This window comes from Gallus gallus, chromosome 4 (assembly GCF_016699485.2).
Source record: "Gallus gallus isolate bGalGal1 chromosome 4, bGalGal1.mat.broiler.GRCg7b, whole genome shotgun sequence".
In the NCBI taxonomy this organism is placed as follows: domain Eukaryota; kingdom Metazoa; phylum Chordata; class Aves; order Galliformes; family Phasianidae; genus Gallus; species Gallus gallus.
In genome coordinates, this window is record NC_052535.1 from 12,961,468 (window position 1) to 12,979,958 (window position 18,491).

Below are 18,491 nucleotides of genomic sequence, written 5' to 3' on the forward strand. Positions count from 1 at the left end.
CATAAGCCAGGCTGCCTCTAGCGTGTGCTTTCATCTTGTTCATTACTTTAGTGTTGTGAGGCTGGAACAAGATACCATCAGTAGCTTTCAGTGTTGCACTGAAAAAGCTCTTCCCAACTCGTAGGTGTCCTGGTATCAGTATTCCAAATCATGACATCCCACGACAGGCTGTTGGATGCAGAGGCGCAGTGCACTGTGGAGCTGTGTTTCCTGGTTTCTCATGAGTTCTGACTCTCCAAGAGGAAGATGCACTGGGATGTGCTGCATTTCCCAGGAGCCTCCGCATGATTTCCAATTCTGGGTGATTGGGGAAGAGCTCTCTTCTCTTTTCTGAGAGGCGAGCTGTAGAGGGCCTGCTGATAAAGACTCGGACTGATTCTCTCTCCTCTGCTTTTATTTTTGGTTTGTTTTGATTTATTACTCTTAATTATTCTGTATTTTCTTGCATTCCTTTTAGTAAATCAGTTTTTCCTATCTCAATTATTTTTTTTTCCTCTTTCTTTCCCCCTTTCTCCTGACGGGAGGGAGAGGTGTCACGTGGTTAACTTTTCAAACCATGACAGCAGGCCAGCTCTAATTGCTGTCTTTGCTACAGGTGCCTCAGTAACATGCACCAAGTCACTTCATCAGATGCCTTCGTCACTAACCCAGGTGCCCTTTCTAGCCTGTTGATGCTCTCAGTCTTTCACAGTAGATCCATACCTCAGTTTCCCCGTCACTACCATAGGGATGCTGAGGACAAGAAGAAGAAATAAACCTAGCAGGAAGGTGGAGATGGGAAGGACTTCTAACATCGGGCTTGTCAGGTTGCCCTGAACTCCAAACAGCAGTAATGTGGACGTGTTCCTTCTGGCCCGCAACGCTGTGTTCTGCAAGGCATACGGAGCCAAAAGTTCCCCTTATTTAACTCATGTTATGCTTTTTTTTCCTTTTGTTTCAGCTCAAAAAGAAGCAGGTCTATGTTGAGAAAGTGGAGAAGATGCAACAGGCCTTGGTTCAGCTGCAGGCAGCATGTGAGAAACGGGAACAGCTGGAGCATAGGCTGCGGACCCGGCTAGAGCGAGAGCTGGAATCTCTCCGGATGCAGCAGGTATCCTGTCTTTCTCTGGGCCCTGGCTGGGCTTCTTGTAGGATTTGACACCACAACATGTGCAAAAGAAAGGCAGTGTTTTTTTTCCATCTTGTAAAATCAGCAAATTTTTTCTTTTGGGAAACTATTGTGTTGACCTCTGTTTTTACTTGATTTACTTATTCCTTTCTAACCAGAAAATTTAGATAAAAGAGCAACAGTCTATGCATCCTGTGATAAGAGAGCCATATAGCTAGATGGTGTTCTATCTTTAGGTAACCTGGTTAGATTAATTCTTATTTTTAAAACATTATTTACAGTTTGAAATTTTAAGTAAAAGTCAATAACAACTGGACTGAAATGAAAGGCCCTTCAAAAAGTTTTTATATGAGAAAAAAAAAAGTACACAAAACTGTCAAAACCTCAAAACCAGTTCTGTAAATGCAGTTGTTGGAAACGGAAGCTTCATGTAGAATATGTTCTTGGAATTGTGGTGTGAGTCTTTTTCAGTGGGGAAAAAAATGGATGGGAAGTAGATTGTGCAGAGGTGTTGCAAATCAGATGGGAGGATTTAGTTTTATTTCAGCTTGCATCCAGTGTAGGCCTGCATCATATTTCCAATAATGTACAAACCTGACAGTTCACCTATATTCTAATTCATGTTGAGTTTCAGGTTAAATTTGGTCCTCAACTGCCACATCTGTGTAGGAACAGATATTTACATCATAATTATATTTTTGTAGTGCTTTTAGTAGGAGTTAACATAATTCGGTAAATTTTCTTCCGTGTTACCTTTGGAAGATGAGGTAATCTGAACACCCGACTTTTGACTTTGAGCCTTAGTCAAAGCAAAAATTAACTTTCTTGTCATGGTTTAAGAATTCTGAGCTGAATGTAAAACAGATTACCTGCCCAATTTGTTTTTAAGTCAAGTATAACACGAATCCCAGATAAGATTTCTATATAAAACTATCGGTTTTATCTTTGAACTTTTAGCACAGCAAATCTCCTTTTTTTTTTTTTTTAATATTGACTTAAGAGAAAGGGTTGAAAGGTTGTCTGTCTTCCAGATGTTGTGTTAGATCTAAATTATCTTTAACCACCAGCTACTTAGAATCAGAGAATCACAAGGTTGGAAAGGACCTACAAGATCATCTAGTCCAACCTTTCTCCCATTACCCTTGCTACCACAAGCCACTAAACCATATCTCGTAGCTCCTCATCCAGATGCCTCTTGAGCACTGCCAGGGACAGCAACTCCACCACCTCTCTGGGCAGTGCATTCCAGCACCTGATCACTCTCTGAGAGAAAAAGTTTTTCCTCATGTCTAACCTGAACCTCCTCTGGTACAACTTGTGGCCATTTCTTTGGGTCCTGTTTGTTGCCTGGGTGAAGAGCAAACCGCTCCTCATCACAACCTCCCTTCAGGAAGTTGTAGAGTGCAGTGAGGTCTCCTCTGAGCCTGCTCTTCTCCAGACTGAACAATTCCAGCTCCCTCAGCTTCTCCTCATAAGACTTGTGCTCCAGACCCCTCACCAGTTTCGTTGCCCTTCTCTGGACACGTTCCAGGGCCTCAGTGTCTGGTCACCCAGTAGAAGGTGATGAGGTTGGTCAAGCATGACCTGCCTTTCATGAACCCATGCTGGCTGGGCCTGATCCCCTGGATGCCATGCACGTGCCGTGTGATCTCACCCAAGATGATTTGCTCCATAAGTTTCCCTGGTACTGAGGTCAGGCTGACAGGCCTGTAGTTCCTCAGATCCTCCTTACAGCCCTTCTTGTAGATGAGAGTCACATCAGCAAGCCTCCAATCCTCTGGGACCTCTCCAGGTAACCAGGAATGCTGATAGATGGTGGAGAGTGGCTCGGCAATCACGCCTGCCAGCTCCCTCAGCACTCTAGGATGGAGCCCATCTGGTCCCATGGACTTGTGACAGTCCACATGGAGGAGGAGCTCTCTAACTGTCTCCACCTGAATCACTGGGGGTGTATTCTGCGTGGCATCCTGGACTTCCAGATCAGGGTGTAAAGTGCCCTGAGGATAACTGATCTGCCTATTGAAGGCAGATGTAAACAAGGCATTGAGGACCTCAGCCTTCTCCTTATTCCAAGTGGTCACATTCCTCGCTGCATCAAGTAAATCCCACAGGTATACAAAGATCATGTTGATTTAGTATTCAAATGCTATACAAATGTTCTGGATTTTTTTTAAACTCTGATAAATCTTGTACACTAGTTAGTGTTTTGCTGGAATGGTGTTGAAAGTAAGTCTGAGTTACTTTAGGCAGTATGGACAGGCTAGAGACGTTTGACCTGAGCAGCATGTCCAGCTCCCTGACACACTCTTGTGGCTTTGCATGTGGGAAAATGCCTTAAGGAGTATTTTCCATCTCAGATACCCACTTGTTAGTATTGACGAGCTCTGCCTACCACAAGTTCTGTGACTTAAGCTGTCTTTCTTGGGAGCAGTTCTTGGTATTTTATGGCTTTTAAGCTTCAACATTTGGATATAGAAGGAGCCTGGCTTGCATTATGTGAGCTTGTTTCCAGGTTTGGACATAGGGAGGCTGCACTGTCCTGCAGGTCAAACTCTGAAGGAGACCATTAGATCACACGGTCTGTCTCGCGTGGCATCGCCACTGCAAGTTCACTCTGGGGTGTTCTTGCACCAGCCCCTACCCCTCAGAGAAAAGCAGACCAATCAACCCTGAGTCTGACAGGTACATCCTGAAACTTCTCTTTGCTTTGCTTTTCAAAATCAGCGACAGGGTACATCTCAGGCTGCCAACGTCTCTGAGTACAATGCCACGGCGCTTATGGAACTCCTGCGCGAGAAGGAAGAAAGGATTCTTGCTCTGGAAGCTGACATGACCAAGTGGGAACAGAAATACCTGGAGGAGAGTGTGATGAGACAATTTGCTTTAGATGCAGCTGCAACCGTGGCTGCTCAGAGGTAAATTAAACTATTCACAGTACAGGGATTATCTTATTTTTCCTGTTGAATATCATATTTTCCACAAAACAGTGTTGTCATATCACCCTCCCACAGTACCTCTCCTTGTGGTCTGCACATCTTCTCAAACCTCTGCATACAAGTGGAGCTTGGCTGCTTTTCCTGGGAGCTGTGTGACTGTTGACTATAAGAAACTTTTTTGCAAGGCAACGTTCCCCCACATGCAAGAGCCATTTTCCATACTAGAGTTGTCCTAAGCCATTCCTAGAAGCTGTTGCTTCAAAAATAGATGTGTGAGGAGGGTTGTTGGGGTTGTTTTTTTCTTTTTTTTTTTTTTTTTTTCCTTTTCAAATAGGAGTCAGTCCTTGCTGAAGTCATGTGGGATGGGGTGAGTTTGGTGATTCACATCGTTTGCCCTGAATGGCTTGCTTGTTCTCCAGAATGTTTTTGCAAATTACTTTGTGGTATTGTCCTCAACATGGTTACTAACCAGAAACATCTACTAGGAAATTCTGCTCCAAACATTCTGCTGTGTGTAGAGAGTAGTTCTTGTGGGATTGGGAAGGGAAGTGTGTCTGAAATTGGGTAACAAGCTCACATTCCAATGCAGCCGTATAGAAGCAGTTATTATGGTTATAAATAGGCCCAAGTCTTCAGCTAGCTGGTAAACAAGCGCTGTTATTGGAGAGCAACTCTTTAACTTCAGGTAGTGCTTACATATAATTTTATTGATCACTGGTTTCTGTTTCTTAACAGCAGATTTTATTTTAGATTGTTTCATGAACAAGATTCAAATAGGGATGTTATCGCAGCTGGCTTCCTAGCACGTAAGATCATACTGAAATTACAGGGGGAGAGTTGCTGATCTGCTGTGTTAGCATTTAAAGACTTATCTTGCTCCCCAAGCAGGCTGTTATTTTGGGGTATTGATGCTTCTTGTGAACTGTTTTCTGCCTCCCCAGAGATTCTCTAAAGGCTTTTGATACTGCTTGGCCCTAGAGGCTATGTTGTATTTTCAGCATGCACTGATAAATAGGGGTCTGGTCTATTGTTTATCATGGAGTGAGAGGGGATGTGCTAGGCCTGTTCAGGTTTTGTTAGATGAACAAAGAATGCTTTCCAGTCAGGAAAGAGCAAACCTCTACTTTTCCATTTCCTTCTAGCTCCTTCTCCCTTAAAATAAACTGTTCCACAGTACTGCTGCCAGTTTACATGCAGTTTCTTATAGCCTTCTCAAAAACAGGCTGTAAGGGATTTCACTAATTGCAACGGTAACCTCATCTACACTGCACACAAATTTGCTTTCCTTTTTCTTTGGTGGGGGAAAATAGCATCCCTTAGGAAGATGGGGTTGCAGGAAGGATGCTTTACAGCACAGGTAGGAACCTGGGTCAAGTTTGGGTTCTTTGAGAGACCTTCCTATGCCCTTCACACTGGTGTGTTGCTGTTCCTGATCTGAACTTTTGCAGGGTTAAATGTACATTTACCAGACAGTTCTTAGGGCAGCTGGGTCTAAGAGAGCAAGTTTCTTATTGCAATGAATTGCAGCTATTGGTAACTCCAACTAATTTTTTAATTATTACTATGTTAACACATAGCTATGTCAGTAACATGCTCCTAAGCATTAGGAATCTTACAGTGGTATAGAGCATAGTACAGTGACTTCATTCTGACTGTACAGCAACAAGTAGCATGACATATTATGTTTTGGTTAATGAAATGAACAACCATTACAGTGTTAACATCAGGCACTACGTGGAATTGATCTTAAACTGTTTTCAGCCCACTCTTAAATTTTTTGGATCAAGTTGCATAGAATTGCTTAAGAAACTTTAATGCCTGGTTCCCTTTGATACTCAGATACCCACTTCTTGGAAGAGAAGGGGGAAAAAGCTTTGCATCTGAAGCAAAGTTTGTACTTTTTCAGTTGAAGAAAAGTGCCTAACATTCTATATTATCTTTTCCCATCTCTCTCCTTGGATTTGCCCCATCAATCTGTTTAAGTTAGCACAGTAAATCTCGATCATAGACTGGCCTGAGATAGACAGCAAGTTGACTGTTGTTAGTATTATTTGCATATTTTTATAATCCTCCTTTCATTAGGACTGGGAGTGGGATTTTCAAAAGACACTGAACCAGCCTAAACTCAGAAACAGTAGATGTTCTTGTTTGTTACTTTTGAGCAATCATTTAGCACTGCTAGGAGGAAAACAGCATGCTTATCTTGCCCTTATCTTGCCCTTCATCTGCTCTACTGCTTGTTCCCAGGGACACAACAGTGATCAGCCACTCACCTAACCCTAGCTATGACACCTCGCTGGAAGCTCGCATTCAGAAGGAGGAGGAAGAGATCCTGCTTGCCAACAGGAGGTGTCTGGACATGGAGGGAAGGTAAAATGCAGTTTTTTTCTATTTGGCTACTTTAGGACAGGGATTCTAAATCAATTATTTGGGCAGATGCCTCAGAACCAGAAATTCACGTCTTCACCAATAACAATGTAGAATGCCAGACATTTGTTTGACCAAGGAAGTAACTGCACAGCAATCCAAAACCTGTATTTAGATTTTGTGTCTAGCTTATTCTTCTCTCTTCAGGGCATCTTCATCATACCCCAAGTTCGAGCCACTTTAATGTTTCACAGAGCTGTTTTTCCCCAGAGTTTTTCCACACAGTTAAGCACTCCCCAGACTTTGTGAATATTCTTTTTTTCTTTTTTTTTCTGTTGGCCTCGTGTCCCACCCATAACTCTCAACCTTGCTTCAGAGCCTCTTCCATGCCTGCTTAGAGCAGCTTCCAGTAGCCAGAGGTGAGGGGGTGTCTCAGTGAAGCTTTCTATGTACATGTACAGGAGGCCTCATACACGATGACATGGAGGGTGAGCAGTCAGTATTCAGGGTGTCCTCTCCATGCATCCCTGAATGCCCAGGAGAGTTCTAGTCACAGCTGTGGGGTGCTGAGGCCTCAGTCCAAAGTGATGGAAGTTCAAACACGTTGTTGTCCTTTGTCCTCAAAAAGGATCAAGACTCTGCACGCTCAGATCATTGAGAAGGACGCCATGATCAAAGTTCTGCAGCAGCGCTCCCGGAAGGAGCCTGGTAAGACAGACCAGCTCTCCTCCATGAGGCCTGCCAAGTCACTGATGTCAATCTCAAATGCTGGCTCGGGCTTGCTGTCCCACTCATCCACGCTGAGCAGCACTCCCATCCTGGAAGAGAAGAGGGAGGACAAGAGCTGGAAAGGCAGCCTAGGTAATTTTTAAGTAATGGTGACAATTGAGATATGCCAGTCACTGCCTATAGGGGAGGGAGGAACAGCAGAAGGTAGATGTCTGACAGACAGATTGACTGGCTTAGCATGCAGGAAAACTGCCTGCAAGCAGAATGGAACACACTTGCAGCAGCTGCTTGCTTTAATCATTTTTGGGGAAGCAGTGACTTCTGATGTCCAGGCTCAGTCATGAAAATTTTTCAGCCTTAATTCCCACTTGGTTTGGTACCTGATATAAGCAGTATTTGAGATCTGGTTTTCAGAGTTCCCAGGCACTTGCTTTCAGCTGGGCTGTTTCAGCTGTCTGAAGGTGTAAAGTCTCCTTCAGCCAGCAGAGATACAAATCAGGATTGCCATCCCATAGAATTGTGCCTGCACTAACATGACTTCTGTCTGGAATGGCTCGGCACTATTGTTTGGAGAAAGGAAATCATATCAAAGGGAATCTTAGATGATGTTTTTCTTTCTGGAAAGAAGTTGGACCCAAAAGTCTTCCCTACGTTTCTGATAAGTAAATGAGAATCTCTTACAGCTGATTTCAGGGTGTGCAGATTTATCCGTCCACAACTGAGCAACTGCTCAGAATCAGGGAAGTAGGATGATAGTGCCAGCTTGCTTATCTTTGCAAGCAGCAACACGAGAACACTGCTACTCTTCAGGTACTTTAGCACCAGGTGGTGAAAGATGCTATGGAAAAGTAAATTAGAGCTCACAACTAAAGCACAGATCCTAGAGCAAGTACTACAGAGAGTGGCAGGACTGATTCCAGTTAGTTTTTTGGGATTGTGAAATTTCCTTCCCTATTTCCACAAAGGTGTTCTGCTGGGAACAGAGTATCGCTCCGAATCCATTCCCTCCACGCCCTCTCCTGTCCTTCCTTCCACCCCATTGCTGTCAGCCCACTCTAAAACAGGCAGCCGGGACTGCAGCACCCAGACTGACCGAGGGAACGAGCAAAGCAAAGCTGCACCTTCCCCTGCAGCTCCCACACCAGGACGACTCCCCACTGCCAGCCTGCCCTATAGTGCTGACAAAACAGGTAAGGAAGCTCAGCTGCTCTCCCAGAGGGGCCCGGGCCACTGGCTCAGTGGCAGTTCTGCTCCATGGGGCAGGCTCCGCTGTCCCTTTTTCTGTCCAGGAAAGCTGGGTTTACTTGTTGTGGGTTTCAGAAGCAAGATTGGCCCTGTTCTGAGAAATCTCAAACACTCTGAAGAAAAAAAATAGTGCCTTCAGAGTGGTATGATAAGCATGGACACACTGAGTAGAGAGGTACAGCATGCTTTAAGAGTTGGAGCAGGTATATATGCAAGTCTCCTCTGAAGTAAGTTGAGAGTGGTCTGTGGGCTTTAAATAGTATATGAAAATGAGCTGTAGAAACTGGCCATCATGTTTTAGTGGGTTTTCAGAGCAAAGTGGACTCAGTTAAGGGGGAGACAGAAGAAGGAGGGGTAACTACCATAATAAAGCTGTCTCGTTATTACACTGTCCCATTGCAGGACCAACTTCAGCAGTGGTGTAAGTAGATCACATTGACAGTGACAATCGCAGAGGCTGAATTTGCTTCCCACAGAGCTCCGAGCTGGCAAGAGCTGCTCATTTTCCAGTCCACTCTGCCAAATCAATGCAGATTACACAACCTTGCCTCTTCTACTTACAGACACATTACAATTATGTTGTTCTTTATGGAAGAGTGAATTTGGCTGGTTTGCTGTGCATCTTGCATTGAGGGAAGCAGGGGAACAGGTTTTATTTGTGGTGAAAGTGTACACTGGCTGCATTAGTTTAAATGAAGTTTCTCCCATTTTATATGCTGTTGTGTATCCATGAGAGATACCAAAAGGGAATTTCAGAAAATATCTTACATATTTGAAGAATTGTGGTTTTTATACTAACTGCTAAGTTGTTAGCTGTCTTTTGGCCAATGACGGAAGATGGCTTACAGTGTTAACCTCACTTTTCTGATCCTGTGCTCACAGTTCATCTGTGATTGAAGTTACAGCTATGATTGTCTCTCTTGTTTTCCCTCATCACATAGATGGGCCACTCTTCCACTCCAGCACTCTCGAGAGAAAAGCCCCTGTTCAGACCATGGGGCAGGACCTCCCAGATGGAGAGATGGTAGAATACCTCATCTGAAAGCCTGTACCGGATCTGAGCTGGGATTCAATAGCAAGAATTTTTTTAAAAGACAATTTTATTGGGAAGAAATTGTAGTACCTGAGTAATAAAAGAACACTCAGCCGTTTGCTCTTGTATATTATGTCTCAAAAGTATGGACAGGTTAATTTATAATTTGTTCTAAATTATAAAAAAAAAAAAAAAATCCACAGTGCTTGTTATTTGAAAGTATCCCCCTTACTTGTTGAATACTGGATCTGGTAATGTCTGGATAAAAACCAAGAACTTAGGTTCACTACGTCTTATATTTCATATCAGTATTTTTAAAGTCTTGTCTCTTAAACAGAAGTACCTGCTCTCACAGCTGTTGGTTGTTTGTCCAATGTGAACACAGTAAGAGGGGCAGAATGGCCTTGTAGTGATGGAGCCAGGGACTTAGTTGGGAGCATCACTTGATGGTTTCAGGATGCAGGTATCCTCAAGCTGAGAAGCTTTCATAAATCTGAGCTATGATCAAGGGAGTTTATCTTTTCACTCTGAGTAAGAATAGATATTTCTCATTCATAGCCTGGAAAGATTTCCATTTTCAGTATGATAACTTTTTGTTTTCCAGATTGTATTATGTCTTTAAAACAAAAAAAAAAAGACTCCGGTGATTAATGTAACATTTCACATTTTCAGTTGCATCGAAAAAATTGCCGTAGTCTTATACGTAAGTACTTGTTCAATAATTTATACAGTGGATAGTAAGTAATATATTGCATTCATGTTTTACATAAATTAAAAAAGGACATTTTGCTGACTCAGTCCTGGTCTGTTAGATCAGATTTCTGCCATTGTAATTTCATTGGCATTAGTGAAACTTCCCCCAGTTTACAGTAGTGCAAGTGGCAAGCCCTGTTGCTTTCCAGTGTTACAACTTAACCTACTGCGTCCTTAGCTGGTTTTTCTATACTTGCCATGCTCTCCTTTGTACATCCTGTGTTTTGGGAGATAATAGATTCTTTTTTACGTAGCAAAGCCTCAAAGGTAGAGGTTTAAACAAGAGCTGTGTGTAAAGTTTCAGTTGGCAAATTCTGTCCTTCCAAAATATTTTTTCTTTAACTAACTGGAGAAAGCAGCTTAAATAAAGACCCAGAGGCATTACAGAAGGAAGTTACACATTCTAATTGTCAGGTTCTCAGATCCTTGGGGACTAGCAAGAATACAGCAGTGCTTTGGTTGCAGATGCTGTAAGGAAATACTAAGATCAATAGACGTAAATGTTTGAGTATTTTTGTTACTGTCTTTGCATTTTATTAAAACAGTTCATTATTAATTTCTATTAAAAACTTTTTTTACTTGAATGTTAAAATGTTTAATTAGCCAGTAGTCACAGGTCAGCAACCTGGCTAGCCTCAGCTTTCTGGGCAACGTTAGAGTAGCCAGATTTTTATTTCAGATCATTTCACTTCAGAAAAAAAAGGAAAATCAGCAATTAATCATCCAACAGCTAGTGAATGTCCTCAATTCCTACTTAGCTGACACTACTGATAAGGTGTCCAGTTGAAATGGCCTTACCATTCAACAGGTGTAATGTGAATGTTACCATGGAGGGGTGGGAGCTGAAGGGAAGTGCCTTCTCCCTGCTGCACAGGTAACGTAGCAGTGCCTAATGATCAGCAGTGAGTTGGGTTCTGTTTGTCTTCCAATGACAGTCGCTTGGAAAAGCAAGGCAAACAGTTCCCATTGCTTCTAGCAAATCTCCTGCTTGTTAGTATTCCTCAGCCTGTACTCCTAGCCCACAGAAGTCAGGGGTGGCAAAAAGCATATGATGTACAACATTTAGGTGAAATCTAAGTGGCCTGCCATTACCAGTGACCTCTCTAGCAGGCTGCCCAGTCTCCCTTCCATCTCTGCCATGTGACATGCTTCAGAGCTGCACTTTAAGGCTTGAACTGTCTCTGCCTAATGGGTCTACACTGCTCTGCATCATACAGTAGACCTTTCCTAAGTGTATTCTAATAATCAGTTTGACATAATTCTCCACCCTTTTCTAGACAAACTGTTCACAGCCTCTTTGCTCTTATTCCTTACATTTATTTCTCTTGACTTAATTTCATCCTATCATATGAAGTAGTGCCCACTCTGATGATTTTGAATGATTTCTCTTCCTCCTCCGCAGTTGCTGGAAATGCAGGAGAAGCTTTTCTCATTAGGCCACTATGTTCATATTTCTACCATTTCAGCATCATTTTCTGTATTATATTATGTGGTTTGGGCTTAGACTGAACAGTAAGGGAGATGGGATGCCACTGGGGTGTCTGTGGGAGGGGAGGGAAAGATGTTGGAGCGCTTTTCTATTCTTTTAAAATCAGGAAAAAATGATATTCCGTTTTCACAAGTGCTTCTTAGCAGTGAGAAAGAAGTTCTGCAGCTGCAGGGCTCTGGATAAACAGTTCCAGCTCACTTGATCCACATTGATTCTGCAATGTCTAGGAACATTTTGATCATTTACAGATACAATATGTTTTATAAGACTGCTTTTCCACAGTCGGTGTTGGCTGTTTGGCTGGGTGAGGTAAAATAGTTTGTTTATTCTCTGTCACTCACTGTTTTCAAACTGAACTCCACTGCATCCTATTTTTACAAACAAAAACAGGACATAAGAGCTTTCTGTGTGTAAAAGATAGTCTCTGCACGGTGGCTGTCTCCTCCGGACACGGCAGCCAGGCGGTCTTTGACGGTCCAAGCCGTCGGGACTGCAGTGATCTCAGTGGTTGTATGCCAATGGAAGTCAATTTGGAAGCAAATGATGCATTCTCACATTCCTTCAGCCAAGTTCTTTGCCCTGCATTATGGTTCTGATTTCTCCCAAAAACAAAACCCCCAAAACTTTTGACGGGGAAGTTTGAGGTCATCTTCCTGTGCTGACAAACACAGCCATCAGGAATGTAGTCCTCCCCTCGACCTTCCTCAGAGCCACCCTTATGTGAATGTAATAGCGCTGCTTTCTTCGAGGAAGATGTGTACTATAGTCCTCAGTCTCCCTGTACAGATTTTTATTTTGTTTTTAAACAGAAACCGCTTTAAGGAGACAAACTGCACACCTAGGTCCTTTTCCTTTGGTAGAGCTTGTTTCTAGTAGAATGTGATTTTTAACACAGTGATTGCAACGACCTTCTTTGCAAACCAAAATTCTAGACTAAGAGTTTTTCTTAAACTCGGATATTAGAAGCAGAATTGTAGCTTTTATACAAAAAATAAAAAGCCACATATTCTTCTTTGTAGGACAAAACAAGAAAATCAAGTGTAGTTACTTTTCCTCTTTCCTTTCCCTACTTACAGACTGGCCAAACTCACAAGTCCTTTCCTCAGGCAGTTCCTTTGAGATGTGATGCTCAGGGAGCAGGCTGGGGTCGGGAGGCTTTTCTTCTCGGCTGGCCCAGTCTCCTTGTTAACTCTGAGCAGCTCCTGCCTGGCAGCTCCCGGTCTACAGCCATCATTGTTTGAGGTCTGGGGGACCCCTGGGGATCTGAGCTGCTCCCCCGGAGGCTGCAGGGTGTGGTGGCTGAGGTAAGCAAATGCTGGCAGGGAGCTTAAATTCAATGTGGTCTGTGCCTCTGCAGGCACGTTAGTGGCAATTGGAAGAGTGTGAGGCCCTACCATTAGCTTTGGTTTGGTTTTGAGGTCGCCTGAGAGAAGGGAACTTGCGGGGCTTTAGGCCAGAATCATTTCCAAGGATACGTCCTGCTCCATGAGCCCGTGCTGAATGTGCCGACTGCATCCGTGAGCCAGGACAGAGCACAGGAACCACTGCTGGTACCCCTGCAGCGAATCCTGATAACTGTGGCCGAAGGATGTCCTCTTCCAAAGGATGTGCATCTTCCATGCTTACAAAATGGTGGCCACATGAACTGGGGCAGTGAGGATGGCAAAGCCCCGGGGTGCTCAGGCATCCCCTGCCTCCGGGGCTGGCGCAGCTTGGGCTGGGGTGGGGGCTGTGGGGTGGGTTTCTCTTCCATGTATTTGTATAGGAACTGTTTTTTAAAAGCTAGCATTCTTATGTCTAGAAAGTAAAAAGACATTGTAAAATGTAATTGTACTGTATTTATGAAGAAAATACATTTCTTTTCAAAAAGACCTTACTCTAAGTTTGTTTTAGAGTCTGACTTCCAGCAACACCACCTTTGAGGCTTTCAGAAGCATTGAAACCCATCTGCTTTGCACTTTTGTGTCTAACTCTACCCTGAGGGCTGTGCTAAACTATTGAGGTTTAAGGAAAAGACAACCACCTGCCCTCCTAACTCAAGCAGAATCCCTGTGACTCCAAATTCTGAGGTGTTTGAATACTTGCTTTCACTCAGCATGGTCTCTGCTCAGCATGAGCAGTGGTGATGCTTAGATAACTGGGCACCAGTGGGAGCAGTGCAGTGTCCGAGCTTCGCCTCTGGAGAGAGCAGGGACGGAGTCGCCCGTTTGCTCTCTGAGCTGGAGCCTGGCTCCTGCTGCCTGCAGAACAGCACTGATCCCCAGAGGGGACTCTGCTCTGGGATTCGGGTCTCCCAGTCACAGAGTAGCAGCTCTGTGGGGCAAATGGCTTAAAGCCCGTTTCCCTTTCAGCAGACATGCAGTCTGAAGGGCCAGAAACAAGTGAGCAGCGAACTGCTTTACTCCTGGCTCCAAAGCAACAAAGCACAGATTGAAATACTAAAAGTTCAACATTTCACAACTTCAGAAAATGTATCAAGATAATAATGTTTTTAATATAAATTTATATTGAAGTGAATTTTGTGGATTATTTTCCCTCTGTATTTAAACTAAGCTTATTTTGTAATTTCTGAATGAGCTCTCTTGTTATTCAGCTGTTGAAACGGTCCTGAAGTCTTTGAAGATTATGGCAGCTCTAATTCTAGGAAAGAAAAAGTAAGTTTAAATATGTATGAAGGTACTTTATAAATGTCTGCCATTACGTTTGTAGCTAGCTATAAAAGTATTTTGTGTGTTTTTAACGAACGGATCCTGTGTTTTCAATTTTTTTTTCCATTCAGCAGTTTGTTTTATGATGAATTTTCTAAATAGGAAGACCTTATTGATCATAAACCAACATAATCACCTCATCTAGTTCTTGCTGCCACGTGGCATCTGTCTTCATGTTTTCACCCGATAGGAGATTTTGCAAGATAAAGTAATTGTTCATTCCAGTCTCTTCCCTCAACCGTGGCTGTTGGATTTCTCTCTGAGCAATCCTGCAGCTGCACACAGAGCTGCAGACTTCCCTTGTTTAATCATCAGACCAACAGCACTGCTTACAGCAGCCTGCAGCTGCAGAGCCTCTGCCCATCACCATTCCTTTGGCTGCTGCAGTGCTTTTCAGAAGCCCACGTCCAACCCCACGTGAGTAGCCTGAAGTCGTGGATGTTCTACATGACGGCCTCCAATAGACCAACACATTTTCTGTTCAGGTACTGGTCCTTTTTCGGGAGGGGTTGTTTGTTTGTTTATTTGTTTTGTTTTTGTTTTTTACTTTTGTCTCCAATTTATTTTTCCTCTCCCATCATGCTGACGGGGAAGGAGCAGGGGTTGTGGGGAAGAAAGCTCGTTGAAAGTGGTCAGCAGATGCATGGATGCATTTTTTCACTGTTGACTTTTGGAATTGATCTTAACATAGTTATAGCCTCCCTTGGTTGCCAGTGCTTTAATAAATAGCAGCTTGACAAATCTGGAGGCCGCTGGTCAGTTTAGCGCATATATCCCCTGCACTTTCAGGGCTTTTGATGTTGTTTCTATAAATCTCTCTGGCATGCCAGAGCTGAAACAACAAGACCCAAAAAAAAGCCATCCAAAAACACAACAAAAACCCAGCACAGCTACAGAAGCTTGCTAATAGCCAGGTTATTTAGCAAACCAACTGCGGCCCATCTGCAAATGGGTGTGAGCGAAGTGTTTGGACGTTTTGCAACAAGCACCCTGGTAGCAGCCCAGCCGGGAGGAAGCTGCTGCCAAACAGCCCACAGTGAGCCCTGGCATACTCGGCTCTGTGCAGCATTGGTTTAGGTTTCCACATCCCCTTGTCTCCTTTGGGAACGTGCTGACATGCCCTCTTGGACATCACCATCCATCAGAGGCTGTCGCAGGTACATCTTTCGGGTGCATCACTGTAAATAGAGCTCCCTCAGCATGCCAAGGTTTGGGGCTTAGAAGAGGAGAAAAAGACTAAAAGGTTAACCTCTGTAGGAGCAGGTTTTTTGCCTTCCCTTTCTGCCCCCCCAAGAAAAGCAAAGCGGGTGCACGTTATATAGTTTGGAACACTGCTGAATTTTGCAAGAAAGAGTAAAATGTGATGGCAACAAAGGACTGGCCTTGCAAAGGCTCCTTCAGGGCAGTGGTTAGATCTAGGGAAGTGATTGCAGGAGATAATCTTCACTTTGTGTGCTAGAGGAAAACTTCTGAAGGGAACCTCCACTGATCCTTTGCCAAGAGAAGTGCGAGCCTCTGAAGTGTAAGGCCTGTATGTATGTCTACATGCACACGTTCAACAGGATGCTGGAGCCTGTCAGAAGCTGGACGCAGGGTGTGTGGTTATGGCTCACACAGACTGGTTTTTAAATGCCAAATTGTTCCAGGAATGTCACCTCTTGGGGGAAAAAGCTGCTTCCTGGGCCTGCCCTGCCCCCCTGCCAGTCCCATCCCCGGGGCAGTGACAGCCCGGCGGGAGGCACCACGGGCTCCCAAAAAACAGAGAAAACAGAAGGACTGGGGATTGCTTAATTAGAAACAGTTTTCTCCTTTAATGTTCTGCAATTACTTTGAGGTCAGCAGAATTATTAGTATTATTAATCACTGAATTTCCAGAGAACTAAAGCTAATAGTACCATAATTGGGCCGTGCCATACAGCAGTAATTGCTGAGTGCCAGCAAGCAGCTAATTAAGAATTAAGACTTCCAGCCCTTCTTTCGAAGCAGATCCTGTTTCTTCCAATTCTGCACCATGGGTGATTCGGCCTCAGAGGGGTAAAACTCAGAAGGGTCAGGGCAGCTGGGGCCTGGTGACTGCTTGTCCCGCATCCCACTCCTGCTGCCTATGGGGAAGCTCTGCAGAGGTGCTTTGGAAGGGACAGAGGGTGTGGAGGGGAATAAAGCCACAAGGGGAAAGAGAAGAGGAGCAGGAACAGAAGGGAACAGCTAGGTTCTCTGTTCCACACCCTGGCCCTAGCTATCAGTAAGCTCAGGTTTAGGGTGAAGGGTGAGCTTGTACTTGTCCTCATCCTCCTAAATCACGCATGGGAGACCTCCTTCCTCCTCCTCCTCCTCCTTCTCCTCTTCCTCCTCCAACCTGCTTTGTGGACTCCAACACGGGAAACCTTTGCACTGTGCATCCTAAGTCTAGAAGCAAATAATCATTAGAATGTAATTGCATTTGCGCCAGTGCAAATCATCTGAAAGCAGAAGCCGAGGTGGTGATGGCTAAGTAAGAACATGACATGGAGCTGTAACAGCCGGCACAGCTGTGGGCGTCATGCTGTGCGCACACCGACTTGGTGGCTTTGAGTGCAGCAGCACGGCCCAGCCCAGTGCCCCTTGGGCACAGAGCAGCAGCACCGCTGGGGACGCACGTCTGGTGCTGCTTTTCCTTTCTCTGATGGTGTGTGTGTGAAGGAAAGGAGAAACGAAACCATATGTATGGGGACACCAGGGATGGATTCCAGGGAAGTTTTGTTCTAGGGTAATGTTAAACATTTCACTGGCACTTTTTTTTCTCCATACGTGTGTGTGGGGTTGGCCTTTGTTTTCAGGAGGCCGCCGTAGCTATCCCCCAGCGCCCAGAGCAAATAAACCCCAAACAAAGCATCCCAGCAGCTCTCAGGGCTCAGTTCAGCCTCCTGCCTCTTTTTCCTTTGTGTAGGGGCCGCTGGGGAAAGAAAGCAATGTTTATCTTTGAGACACAGAGCTGGGCTGAAATCATCTGTATTTTTTTAATTATGGGGGATTTGAAGCCCAAAAGGGTTGTTGGAGAGCTGAAGTTCCTCGTGTTGCTTTTCCTGCAGCCATTAGTGCAGGAGAGGAGGTGTCCCTGGGAAGATGCTCAGGCAGGGATGCATTTTGGAAAGTAGCCCATCTGGTTCCCCTCTTGACTCACGGGAAGCAACATCTGCTCCATGGAGGTTCAACCAAAGCACTGCATTTAGCAGCATCGTTTGGTTTTGCAACGGCATCTCAGCCTGGAGCTGAGCAGAACTGTTCCCGCTGACCGCCGGAAGCAGAAGGGAGCCGGCTGCTGACTTTCCTAAATATTGATGCTTTAGAAAACGACTATTTCGTGCTTCGTAAACAGCTGAGTGAGGGGCACGTCTCATTCGCCACCCAAACGGTGCCGATGGTGCTGCGGGAGGGCGGGACTCTCGGCGGAGGCCACAAACAGACCGACAGCGAAGCACAGCCGGCGGCGCAGCGAGGGAGCCGCGCTCGCGGGGACCCTGAAGAAACTCCTCTGCACTTCAGAAAGCAGGCGGTGCGGTGCCGGTTGGTTGGCTGAGAGCCGCCGGGCTGCGACAGGCGCGAGACGTTCCCGCGGCAGCGCGCTGTGCGCTGTGAGAAGAGCCGGAGCCGGGAAACCTGAAACGCCATTCTCTTCCCGCCAGAGCAAAGCCCGCCGTCACCCCGAGCGGTCGCGGCTCCGGGCGGCGGCGGACGGCTGTGGGAGCAGAGCGGCGGGCTGCCCCTAGGTGGCGCTCTGCTGCAGCGGAGGGTCGGAGCGGGAAGGGCGAGAGGTGCCGCGGCCCAGTGGAGCCTTTGTCCTGAGGTGCGGCTGCAGGGCGCGCCACCCGCTGTACCCCCTAGCCTGCTAAAAAAGGCTTCTTTCCCATCGCAGCTTCACGTGCGGGTGTCTTTCTAAGTGCGAAACACCCGGCTTAGGCGGAGTGCTGGCTGCCCTCGGCGAAGTGCTGAGCGTCGCTCGTGGAGCAGTTGGGCCCTGAGCTGCCCCGCCCGCGGCCGCCCGCTCTGCTGCTGCTGCTGCTGCTGCAGCCCCGAGCGCGCACAGCCGCCCCCACATGGGGCTTTCGTGCAGCTCTGGGGCCGCGCACTCCGGGAGGGATCGCGG

General features: G+C 45.4%; 1 protein-coding gene across 5 annotated transcripts in view; it reads left to right on the forward strand.

Annotated features, from left to right (window-relative positions):
- AMOT (angiomotin) overlaps window positions 1–9,536 on the forward strand; it is a 58,385-nt gene extending 48,849 nt beyond the window's left edge. For all 5 annotated transcript variants that reach the window (XM_046940505.1, XM_025150357.3, XM_046940507.1 and 2 more), the window contains 6 exons: window positions 941–1,090; window positions 3,833–4,023; window positions 6,292–6,414; window positions 7,040–7,272; window positions 8,106–8,330; window positions 9,327–9,536. In XM_046940505.1, coding sequence (XP_046796461.1) covers window positions 941–1,090; window positions 3,833–4,023; window positions 6,292–6,414; window positions 7,040–7,272; window positions 8,106–8,330; window positions 9,327–9,427 — 1,023 coding nt within the window. In that variant the 3' untranslated portion in view covers window positions 9,428–9,536. The remainder of the gene's footprint in view (window positions 1–940; window positions 1,091–3,832; window positions 4,024–6,291; window positions 6,415–7,039; window positions 7,273–8,105; window positions 8,331–9,326) is intronic.
- Window positions 9,537–18,491: the final 8,955 nt, after the last annotated feature.